Consider the following 12,500-nt stretch of genomic DNA (forward strand, 5'->3'; position numbering starts at 1 on the left):
CAGATGACAGCTCCCGTGACACAGGGTATTATTGATACCAGATAACAGCTCCCATGACACAGGGTTTGTCAATACCAGACAAGACATGTTCTGAAGACACAAGGTTTTATAAATACCAGATTAAAACCATCCCAAGGCAAAATATATCCTTGGAACCATACAACACTCTTCCAAGACTCAGGGGATTCTTACTTCCAGACTATGCAAACTCAATCCACAGAATTTTCATATAAGAGGGCCAAAGTGACGCTATTTTTCGCGGACATGCTAACTACCTATGACACCTTATTTCCTTGATTGAATTTTATTTCATATACATATACACGACACTGTACACAGATAATACCACTGGGTCATTAAAAGATAAATAGTAGAGAGAGAGCAAGAGAGGGAGGGAGGAAGAGAGAGAGAGAGAGAAGAGAAAGAGAGAAAAAGAGACCGAGAAAGAGAGAAATATAACCCTCGCACAACCCTTTCCGGACCCGAAGAGCAAGACGAGAGAGAGAGAAGTATTCCTCAGGTCGCCCCTGGGTAGCCCCTAGGTAGTCCTTAGGTAGCCACGCCCTCGCATTGTCTTGCTTCACACTTCTCATCGTGAGGAACCAAGAGCGAGACTATGAACTATCGACCTGGCTCGCTACCTATTCTTCCAGGCGTCTCCACCTCCATTCGGCCGGGATGGGATTCACACTCCGCCTCGGCCCCTCGCTGGCCTAGCGGGGATTTCCTTTTTTATTCTTCTCTCTTCTTTTCGTTTATTCTATTCTTCTTCTATTCCTATTTTTTCCCCTCTTATTCCTTCTTCTTTTTTTTTCTTTTTTTTGTTCTTCGTCTTCGTATTCTGTTTTTTTCTCCTTTTTTTGTTTCAACTTCCCAGTAACTGATATTTTCTTCTAAGGAAGAAAACCATATTTCCTATTGTTTTTAATCATTAACATCGAAGGATAATGTACATCTATTATGCACTGCCATCATCCTGTACGCCCACAAACACCCATACCCCCCATCCCCCCCCCACACAAACCCCCAAATACCCCCCCACACCCATCACCCCCACCACCACCCCACAAACCCACAAATACCCCCCCTCCCCACCACCCCCATCCCCCCATCCCACCACCACCCCCACCACCTCCTCAGCTCAGCAACATCCTAACCGTGCCTCTTTCTCTCCTTCCAGACGATTCTGAACTCCATGCACAAGTACCAGCCGAGGTTTCACTTGGTCCGAGCCAACGACATCCTGAAACTGCCATACTCAACCTTCAGGACCTACGTCTTCAAGGAGACGGAGTTCATAGCCGTCACAGCATACCAGAACGAAAAAGTAAGGAAGGGGGATCTGAAGGGCTATGGGGATAGCTGTAATTTTTTTTTTTTTTTTTTTTTTTTTAGGTTCGTAAGGTGTTAGTTCTTCATGTGTTGTTATTTTTTTTTTTTTTATTGTTCATCTTTTTTATTTTTTTTTTTTATCATTATCATCTTCATTATTGTAATTGTTATTATTATTACTAATATTATTATCATTATTATTATTATTATTATTATTATTATTATTATTATTATTATTATTATTATTATTATCATCATTGCTGTTACTATTACTATAATGATAATCATGATTATTTTTTATTATCATTATCATTATTACCATCATTTTTATTATTATCATATTATTATAATCAGTATCAATATCAGTATCTCTATGTTCTTGGCATTTACAAGGTTAGTGTGGACTTCTTTTGGGATAAAGCAAGAATTAGTATTAAGTATAGTTATTTGCGAAAATGCCTCATAATGCTAGATTTGTAAGAACATGAAATATATCTGAGAATTTAGCAAGCAGATTTTTAGAGCTATAACATGTATATCATTAGGGGAAATATATATATATATATATATATATATATATATATATATATATATATATATATATATACACACACATACATACATACGTATATACATATATACATACATGCATATATGCATATACACATATACATATACATATAAATATATATATATATATATATATATATATATATATATATATATATATATATATATATATATATATATACATATATATATATATTCATATAATTATATATACATATATATATATATATATATATATATATATACATATATAAAGGTTGTAAGGACAAATGATATATAAATATCAGAACGAAAAGTCCTGACACCGAGCAATAAAAAGCCAATAACGTAAGAGTAATGGCACGGGTGTCAATCACTGGGTCTCCCGCCGCCACCCGCCATCGTCCGATTGGCTCCCCTCTGGGTTCTTCGATCTGAAAAGCTGATCAACTTTGGCAATTCTTCTTATAACTTCTGAATGATATCGTAGTGTTGCTAACTCTACGATACCATTGAATGACCCCCCTCCCCCCTTCCCCTTCCCATAGTAGAGAGATAAAACCAACCCGGCTGTTACTGGTATCGTGTTACTTTTCCATTCGACTTTTTGACATCCGAGGTGGTAGCCGGAGTCGCCCGAAAGGTTCGAGATAAGCGAAGCAGTGTTGACACATGTCAGCTACGAGACGAAGGCGGACGCTTCCCTAATGTTATGATTCAATTACAGGAGCCGCGAGGCCAGAAATTTTTGTCATCATTTCATCATCTTTATTCTCACTGAATTTCAAGTTAAAAATGGCGGCGTGGAAGGGAGGGAGGGAGGGAGGGAGGGAGGAGAGGAGGAACGGAGGGAGGGAAGTGTGGATGGGTGGAAGGGAGGGAGGGAGGGAAGGGTGGGAAAGAGGGAAGGAGAGAGGGAAGGAAGGAAGGATAGTAGAAAAGAAAAGGTGGGAGATGGAGAAGGAAGGATGGGATTGAGGGAGGATAGAGATAGAGGATAAGAATGGGGAGGAAGATAGAAAAAAAAGTGAGGGAGAGATGGAGAAAGGGAGGGAAGGAAAGGAAAGGAGGGAAACCGTTGAATCCATTCCGCATGACTTTGTAGAATTAGATCGTCGTTTTATTATTCTAAACTTACTTTTAATGGAGTTTTGAGAAGGGAGGATAGCGAGAGAGTATTTTTTTTTTACCCTCTCTTTTTTTTGTCCTTCATTCATTCTCTCTCCCTCTCTCCCTCTTCCTTCCTCTCTTTTCGGGGATGTTATTCCAAAACGTGAACAAGTCGGGACGAGGTTTTGGCGGGAAGTTTGAATAGATTGATGTTTTCTCAGCATCGCATGTAATTAAGAAGAGGACAAAAAGATGTTTTTTTTTAGGTTAGGGTGGAGGGGGTTAGGGAGGGGGGAGGGGTGGTAGTTTGTTAGAGGGGAGAGAGAGGGATTTTAGGGAGAGGGGGAATGAGGGGGGAGGGGGGGGATTTAATTTGTCGTGAGAATTGGGATTTTTTATGGACGGGAGTTGTATCGGATATGTGCGTACACTCTGATGAACAGGACATACACACGCTCACACACACACACATACACACATCTTCCCCTCCTTAAATACAGATACACACAAACGCACACATAAACACACATTCAATCGCAGACAATGACCCCCCCCCCTTCCATTACTCCCTCCCTCCCTCCCTCCTTCCCCCTTCCACCCTTACACACACAACACGCCCACATATCAAACCATACCCCGCCTTCCTTCCACTATGTTTCTAGACATACAAACCCACCTCCATCCACACCCCCTCTCTCCCTCACCCCCTCCTCCTCCCCTCCTTCGCTCTACCCTCCACCACACATCCTCCCCCCCCCCTCTACATTCCCCTCCCCCTCCCCCTCCCCCCCCTTCCAAAACAAAAACAGAACCGCATCGCCTCGTGGTGTTTTTGTGCGAGACTCCCGCCCAAGCATTTGCATGTTATCACGTCCAGTTTGACAGTGGACAACAAAAGATTTTCCCCTTAGCCAAGACTTGGCTTTTTATGGCTTGGGGCTTTGCGGGGTCTGACCTGATCTGGGCTGGCTTTCTGCGCCTGTTTTGTAGGCAGATGTGGGCGCTTTGGTTCTCAATTTATTTGTCTTTTTTGTGTATTCATCTTTTTTTTTTTTTTACTTGGTTATGTATTTCGTTGTTTGGTATCATTTTCTTTTCGTTTTTTGTTTTGTTTTGTTTGATTTACTTTTCTTTTTTTCTTTTCTTAATGTGGATTTAAATACTGTTAATAATTGGGTTCTCCTTTTGTTGAGTAACTTCTGTTGTGGGCGTATGGGACGAGATTTCTTTGGCTCTTCTGTGGCCGGGCGTTGTGTATGCTTTTCATTGTATCTATAGATGGGTTTATAAGGTAGATAGATAGTTGATTAGATTAGGAGATAGGTAAGTAGTTAGAAGTTAAGGTGAATGAATAGATGTGTTGGTATGTAGATAGAGAGAGATTATATGGATATATATTGAGCCAAAGAGATAAAAAGATTTAAAGATACATAGCTTGACAATCATATATGTCTATATCTATATCTATATATATACATATACATACATTCATACATACATATATATATATATATATATATATATATATATATATATATATATATATATATATATATATATATTTATATACATGTTCGTATATAGCATAAACAAACCAACAACAAGCTAAATAAATTCATTAAGGATGACTATTAACAGACACTTCCAGGAGACTAATTAACTAACTGTCTCTCTTTTCTTGCAGATAACCCAACTTAAGATCGACAACAACCCTTTCGCAAAAGGATTCAGGGACACCGGCGCTGGCAAGAGAGAGAAGAAGTGAGTATAATATGAAGTTTTATTGAAAGATTCGATAAAAGAAATCTTTTTTTTTTTTCAAATACTTCGCTATGGTAGGAAAGTAGAGACGTATTTTGGGTGTATGACCATATACATGTGCTTACAGACACACGTGAGTGTAATAATACACATACACGCATAGATACATGTAAGCATAAAGAGAGAGGGAGAGGGAGAAGGAGAGGGAGAGAGGGAGATGGAGAGAGAAAGAGAGAGAGAGAGAGAGAAGGAGAGAGACAGAAACAGAGACAGAGACAGAAAATCCCACTAATTTGATTCCAACAATAGATATTCACGCCCTGAAGTCAAACAGAAGAAGAAAAAAAAGAGAGAAAAAAAGAACACCCACCTCCTTCGCTCCACCTCCCCCCCCCCAAAAAAAAAAAAAAAAAAATGACAAGAGGAAAGAGAGAAGCGCGTTCAGATCCGCGAGCGAAAGTCCCGAGGTGCGTTTTTTTTTTTTTTTTTTTTTTTTTTCTATTTTTTTTTTTTTTTTTTTTTTTACTTTTGAGCTCGCCACGGAGGTGTGAAAAGCCCCGCCACGGTAATTGGAAAAGTGTCGGGCCGTAAGTGCGGGATTTCGTTATATGCAAATTTTCCCTCCACAAAGGCCCTTAAGATGTGTGAAAGTGTGACTGATGTATGAGATACCACCCTCAAGGTGATGTCTCCCCTCCCCCCTCCCGTCTTTACCCCCTGAAGTAGAGGAAAAGGATGGATGTTTTGTAGGTTCTTTTTTTTTGTTGTTGTTGTTGTTCTTTCTTTCTTTTGCTTTCTCTATTTTTCCTGCCCTTCTTTTCTTTCTCTCATTTCCATCCCTCTCTTTCTCTCTATCTCTCTTTCTCTCTCTCTGTTAAATCTCCTTTCCCTCCTCTCTCGTCTCCCCCCCCCCCCGCAACTGACATAGTGACCAATATAACACCACCTCCTCGCTCCCCCCTCCCCCTCCCCTTCCCCCTCCCCCCTCCCCCTCAATCATGGAAATTGTATGTTAATTCGTTCGCACCAATGAGACCCCGACAAGTAAATCTAACCCCCCCCATATCCCCCTAGTCCCCCCCATATCCCCCTATCCCCCTAGTCCCCCCCATCCCCCCCGCAGCGCCATTGTGGACTCTAGCGGTGGCGACCGAAATTAAAGACTTAGATCCATTAGAGTTACTGAAGGAGTGGGATATCCTTTGTGAATTAGACCAACATCGTAAGGCCACTTTTGATACGGAACTCCTGCCGGGGATGGGGATGGGGGGGGAGGGGGGATGTTGGGAGAAGGAAAAGGGAGGGGGAGAAGTGTCCTTAGGGCTTCGGGGCATAAGGACGAGGTTAGCTTGTCTGTCGTGGCGGCGCGAGGTGAAAATCGTGAAAAGGGGAGAATGGTCTCTGTGTTTGTTTTCAATTGAGATGATTTTGGCGTTTGATGGTGTGTAGGGGGAGAGGGAGAGGGAGAGGGAGAGGGAGAGGGAGGGGGAGAGGGAGAGGAAGAGGAATGGGAGGGTGAAGGGGAAGGGGAAAGGGATAGGGTGGAAGGAAAGGGGTAATTACTTGAGGCTTTCTTACGCGGTTGTCACTTGAGCTTTGTGTATGGGTGTCATTAAGTTGGTTTTAGCTTGATTTCCCCCTGTGATATGACCTATCTCGCGGGATTAATCAGGGACTAAGTGGAGGAGCTTTTTCCCATGGTATGAGAGAGAGAGAGAGAGAGAGAGAGAGAGAGAGAGAGAAAGGGAAAGAAGGAGAGGGAAAGGAGGAGAGGGGAGGGAAAGAGAGAGAGAGGGAGAGAGAGAGAGAGAGAGAGAGGGAGAGAGAGAGAGAGAAAGAGAAAGAGAAAGAATGAAAGAGAGGGAAAGAGGAAAAGGGGAAAATGTAATAGAGAGTGACAAATAAAATATACATAAAGATCGAGAGAGACAAGAAGAAGAAAAAAAGCATGGAAAATCATTATAGCTCATTCTTCTACCCAACAAAGTCTCGAGTCTCACGGCAAGGGGCATAAGGGTGAATATTCTCAGTCTCAGATCAGTGGCTTTTAAATGCTCTTCAGGATAACGACAGGACAAATTCCCTCTTTTTATTGCCGTTAACAAGACTCAATTTACAGCTTTCGGTGGCTGACTATGAGGAATCATTCGGATGAATCGCTCTTTGTGGATACTTTTATCATATAGGTTGTGTTTTATGCTTTTAGAAGTACTGTATGTATGTAAAGACTCTTTTTCTCTTTCTCTTTCTTTCTTTCTTTCTTTCTTTCTTTTCTCTCTATTTCTTTCTTTCTTTCTCTCTCTCTCTCTCTCTCTCTCTCTCTCTCTCTCTCTCTCTCTCTCTCTCTCTCTCTCTCTCTCTCTCTCTCTCTCTCTCTCTCTCTCTTTCTTTCTTTCTCACTCTTTCTTTCTCACTCTTTCTTTCTCTCTCTTTCTCTCTCTCTCTCTCTCTCTCTCTCTCTCTCTCTCTCTCTCTCTCTCTCTCTCTCTCTCTCTCTCTCTCTCTCTCTCTCTCTCTCTCTCTCACACACACACACACACACACACACACACACACACACACACACACACACACACACACACACACACACACACACCCATGCACACGTCCACCGCATATACGCCATGAATGTACGCACTTATGCATATTCGTGTTTATTTATGCAATGAGGCGTGTGTCTAGACATGCCATTGTGTGTTTTAGTGTGATGTATAGACGTGGTGATGCGCTGGATCGACACACAATCTCTTCCCCCTTTCGTCCCCTGTGGCCCCCCTTGGGTCTCCCACAGGGGGGTCCTCCACACACGTCCAAACACTGTCATGAACCACAATAACTTTACGGGGAGAGGGTGTCAGTGGACAATACGGGGACAGGCGACACAATGTAGTGGGTTGCTGTCACCCCTTCCCCGCCTGAGGGGCCCCCCTCCCACCCTCACTCGGGGTTCTCTTTCCACTCCGACCTACCCCTACCCACTCTGACCCCCACACTCCCTTCTTGGTATCCTATCCCTGTCTCCCTCTCCCTCTCCCTCGTCTCCTATTCCTTTTCTCTTGTCTCCCCTCCTCTCCCTTCTCCATTTCTCCTTCTCTCTCCTAACCTCTTCTCCCTGCTTCCCTTCCTCTCCCCTCTAATCCCCTTTCAACCCTTCCCTCCCCTTCCCTCCTTTCCTTCTCATCCCCTTCCATCCCTTCCCTCCCCTTCTCTCCTCCCCTCCTCTCCCCTCTCATCCCCTACCTTCCCCTCCCTTCCCCTCCCTTCGGCACACCGTAATTGTGACATTTGCCGCCGTTCTGTGTTTCGAAAGAGTTCTATTTCTTTGCTTCCATGTTGTTTGTTTGTTGTTGTTGTTTTTCGCTTTGTGTACTTTATTTCTCTCTTTTATTTTATTTTTTTTTTTTTTATATTGCTATTTCCTTTTTTTTTCTTTTTCTTTTTTTTCTTTTCTCCTGTCTCTCTTTCTCTCTCTCTCTCTCTCTCTTGTCTTGGTCTTTCGCTCCCTGTTTCCTTTTCTCTCTCTCTCTCTATCTATCTATCTATCTATCTATCTATCTTCCTCTCGTCTCTATCTTTGTCTCCTTCTTCCTTTATCTTCACCTCTATTCCTTTACAAGGTCAGTCCATTTTTTTTTCTTTTATTTTTTCTCTTATCACGCCCTATCATCTTTTTCTCTCTCGTTCCATCATTATCGAGATATTAAACAACCCTTTCCTGGCAGCCATATCAGATACGTGGGTAAGAAACACTACCGCTTCCTCTCTCATCATCTCTCCCTCCTTCCCTCCCTCCTTCCCTCCCGTCTTCCCTCCTTCCATCCCTTCCTCCCTCCTTCCCTTCCTTCCTCCTTCCTTCCCTCCTTCCCTAACTTTTCACTGCCTTTTCTCCTTCACTTTCTCCTTCCCTCCTTCCCTCCTTCACTCCCTCCATCCCTTCCTCCCCCCCCCCTCCTTTCTTCTAACTTTTCACTGCCCTTTCTCCTCCACTCCCCTCTTCTCCTTTTTTTCCCCAAATTCTACCCACTCTCCTCTCTCCCTTCCTTCCTATACTTCTCCCTTTTCCCTAACACCCCCTTTCCCCTCCTCCCTTCCCCCCACTTCCCTAACTACCCTTACTACCCTTTCCTTAACATTCCCTCCCTCCCAACCCCTCCCCACCCCTACCCCAACCCACACCTTCACAGTCCAGTCAAGCGGCAGAGATCACCATATGCCACGCTCGCCAGCCTGTCAGCCTTCCTTTCTCTCGCTCACCCCCCCACCCCCCCCTCTCTCTCTCACCCTCTCTCTCTCTCTCTCTCTCTCTCTCTCACCCTCTCTCTCACCTCCTCTCTCTCTCTCTCTCTCTCTCTCTCTCTCTCTCTCTCTCTCTCTCTCTCTCTCTCTCTCTCTCTCTCTCTCTCTCTCTCTCTCTCTCTCTCTCTCTCTCTCTCTCTCTCTCTCTCGTTCTCTTTCTCCTTCTCTGGTTTTCTCATTCGTCCTTTCGTTTATCTCTCTCTCTCTCTCTCTCTCTCTCTCTCTCTCTCTCTCTCTCTCTCTCTCTCTCTCTCTCTCTCTCTCTCTCTCTCTCTCTCTCTCTCTCTCTCTCTCTCTCTCTCTCTCTTTCTCTTTTACAGGACTCCCTCGGTGCTAAAACTCGAGCATAATTTCTCTCTCACCCTCTCTCTCTCTCTCTCTCACCCTCTCTCTCTCCCTCTCTCTGCCACCGAAAGCTAATAGTTTCAAATGCTCTTTGGTGGAAAATGCCCTTTGTGGTCTCAGCTGATCCCGTTTCAAATTTTAAGGTCCATTTGATTGCATTCTCGGCGGACTTGCTGAATTGTGTGAGATTTTGATATATTGCTTGGAATCGGCGTAATAGGGCTGGGCATCTCTTTCTCTCTCTCTCTCTCTCTCTCTCTCTCTCTCTCTCTCTCTCTCTCTCTCTCTCTCTCTCTCTCTCTTTTGTTGTCATTATTTTGGTTGTTATTGTTACTTGTTATTGGTTGTATTTTTTTTCTTTTCATGTAGGGATAAATGTTTTGAAGCATTGTCGTGGATGGGGACGGGAATGACGTGTTGGTTGATGAATTTTGACTGTTTTTTGCGCCTTTTCTGGGGCTTTGTTAGTTATTACACACACACACACATACACACAGCATATCTATCAGACTATCCATTTCTCTCCCGCCCTCCCACCCTTCCTCCCTCTCCCTCTTTTTTTCTCTCTCTCTTTCCCTCTCCCTCTTTCACTCCCTCTCCCTCCCCCTCTCCCTCTCTCCCTCTCCCTCTCCCCCTTCCCTCTTCATCTTCCTCCCCCTCTCCCAATCTCCCCCATCCTTCTCCCTCTCCCTCTCCCTCTCCCTCTCCCTCTCCCCCTCCCTCCCAATCTCCCTCTCCCTCTCCCTCTCCCGCTCCCTCCCTCTCCCTCTCCCTCTCCCTCTCCCTCTCCCTCTCCCTCTCCCTCTCCCTCTCCCCCTCCCTCCCTCTCCCTCTCCCTCTCCCTCTCCCTCTCCCTCTCCTTCTCCCTCTCCCTCCCTCTCCCTCTCCCTCTCCCTCTCCCCCATCCTTCTCCCTCTCCCTCTCCCTCTCCCTCTCTCCCTCCCCCTTCCACGCATCCCCGAGGTAGGAACTCCGCATCCTCGGCCGCGAAAGCAGAGCATTTTCAGCTTGTCTTGTCAATTACGCCGAGTTCATTGTTGCAAGCGGGCAACAGGCTGGTGTTGGGGTGGGGGGGTGGGGTGGCGGGTGGGGTGGTGGGGGGCTGGGGGCTGGAGGTACTGATCTCCTCAACGCGATTGTTGCCCAGGTTGCAAGTTTGTGGGAGTGGGTGGGTGGGTGGGGTGGGTAGGGTGGGCGTTGGAGGGGGTGGGGGTGGGGGTGGGGGTGGGGTGGGAGGGGTTTGTGGAGGTGGTGGGGGGAGGGGTATAGGGTGTCCACGTGATGAACTCATCTTTGCTTTCCTGATAAAGAGGCTCAGATATATGTATATATGTATATATGTATAGAGAGAGAGAGAGAGAGAGAGAGATAGATAGATAGATAGATGGATAGATATGGGTACACACAGACTCACACAAAAACAATCAAGCAAGCAAACACCACCACACACAACCCCCAACCACCCTACCACCCTACCACCCACCCACCACAACCAAACAAACAAACAAACAAACACAAAAAACACTCAACAGAACCGCCGCAAGAATGCAATAAAAGTAAAGAAATAAAAAGAAAAAAACTTTACAAAGGAAACTTACACACTTCCGAATGATCATGGCGTCTGATAATTTCAAACGACTGATTTAAATTGTTATCATTACCGCCATTACGGACCGATTACGCGGGAGACGGTCGGGCGGGACAGCGCGCGCTTTTTGACGCACGGATCTCCACCGTCGGTCTCTCTTGGTCTTGGTCTTGTTCTTTTCTTGTTCTTGGTCTTGGGGCAGTTATGTTCTTCGTCTTTTTATTTTTTAATGATTTTTTTTTTTTTTTTTTTTTTTTTTTTTTTGGTTTCGAATTTTTCCTCTTCGTTTTCTTTTTTCTTTTTTTTCTTCTTTTTTTTCTTATTCTTCCTATCCTCCTCCTCCTCCTCCTCCTCCACCTCTTCCTCCTCCTCCATCTTCTCTATCATTTCTCCTCCCTCCCTCCACCCGCCGCCGTTATACCCTTAGCGTGGGCAAAGAATGGGGTCGGGGGGAAGGGGAGGAGGGGGGAAGAGGGGGGGTTGATGGGGAGGGGGGAAGGGGAAGAGGGGGGATTGATAGAGAGGGGGGAAGGGGAAGAGGGGGGATTGATAGAGAGGGGGGAAGGGGGGGTTATACCTGGGCCATCCGCGCCGCAAATACATCATCGTTCACTTCCGCCACCTTGGGAACACAACCCGAAAATTATACACCACTTGAGCTGGAAGTAGCGAGTGTGTGTTTTTCTGGCGCACGGCTGTCGCTCTGTCGGTTTGTCTGTCTGTCTGTCTGTCCCTCGGTCTGCCATCGGGGGTACCTGAGGGGCGAGGGAGCGAGGGGGCGAGGGGGCGTGAGGAAGGAGGAGTAGAGTGAGTGGGGGAGGGAGGGGGTTATGGATAAAGGAGGGGGTTGGGGATAGGGAGAGAGGGGATGAGAGCAGTTGAAAACGAGGGGGGGGGGGGAGAGGGGTTTAAGGGGAGGGAAAGGATGGGGAAGGAAGGGGTGGGGTGGGGGGTGGGGGTTTGGGTCGACTCAGGAGAGAGGGGAGGGGTGGGGGTAGAGAGAGATTGAGGAAGGGAAGGTGGAAGAGAAAGAGGGAGAAGGAGAAAGACTGAGGAAGGGGGGGGTAAGAGAACGAAGGGGGAGGGGGAGGGGGAGGGGTAATAGAAGGAAGGGGAAGGGGGAGGTATAAGAGAAGAAGCGAGGAGTAGGAGAGCGAGTGCCTAAGGGGTAAGGGGGAGGAGAAAGACCGAGGAAGGGGGGAAGGCGGGGAAGATAGTTCGATCCAATGTCTGTTATTTAACCACGTTGTGTGTGTTCAGTTTCCGGAAAGGGCGTGTCATTGTGGTAGTTAAGAGTGGTAGATCCATCGCCTCTGAGCACAGGTTATGCAATTTCTTTTCATCATTTTTTTTCGTCTCTTTTTCTCCTCTTTAATGCAAGGATAAGATACGTCCGCCTTGCGTGTCCGTGGGAAAGACACTCTCTCTCTCGTATGGTGATTATATAGTGAGAGAGAAAGAAAAGGGTTTTGAGATTAGCGAAGAGATATACGGTATAGTGGTATAGCTCGAGGCTTCT

General features: G+C 45.4%; 1 protein-coding gene across 4 annotated transcripts in view; it reads left to right on the plus strand.

The window, feature by feature from the left end:
* Window positions 1–12,500, plus strand: part of LOC122247294 (T-box transcription factor bifid) — a 204,996-nt gene that overhangs the window by 183,782 nt on the left and 8,714 nt on the right. For all 4 annotated transcript variants that reach the window (XM_043006446.2, XM_043006445.2, XM_043006448.2 and 1 more), the window contains 2 exons: window positions 1,181–1,327; window positions 4,676–4,752. In XM_043006446.2, the coding sequence (XP_042862380.1) occupies window positions 1,181–1,327; window positions 4,676–4,752 (224 nt within the window). The remainder of the gene's footprint in view (window positions 1–1,180; window positions 1,328–4,675; window positions 4,753–12,500) is intronic.

The sequence above is a fragment of the Penaeus japonicus genome, unplaced genomic scaffold, assembly GCF_977035675.1.
Source record: "Penaeus japonicus unplaced genomic scaffold, GWHDUDI00000001_assembly GWHDUDI00000019, whole genome shotgun sequence".
Taxonomy (NCBI): domain Eukaryota; kingdom Metazoa; phylum Arthropoda; class Malacostraca; order Decapoda; family Penaeidae; genus Penaeus; species Penaeus japonicus.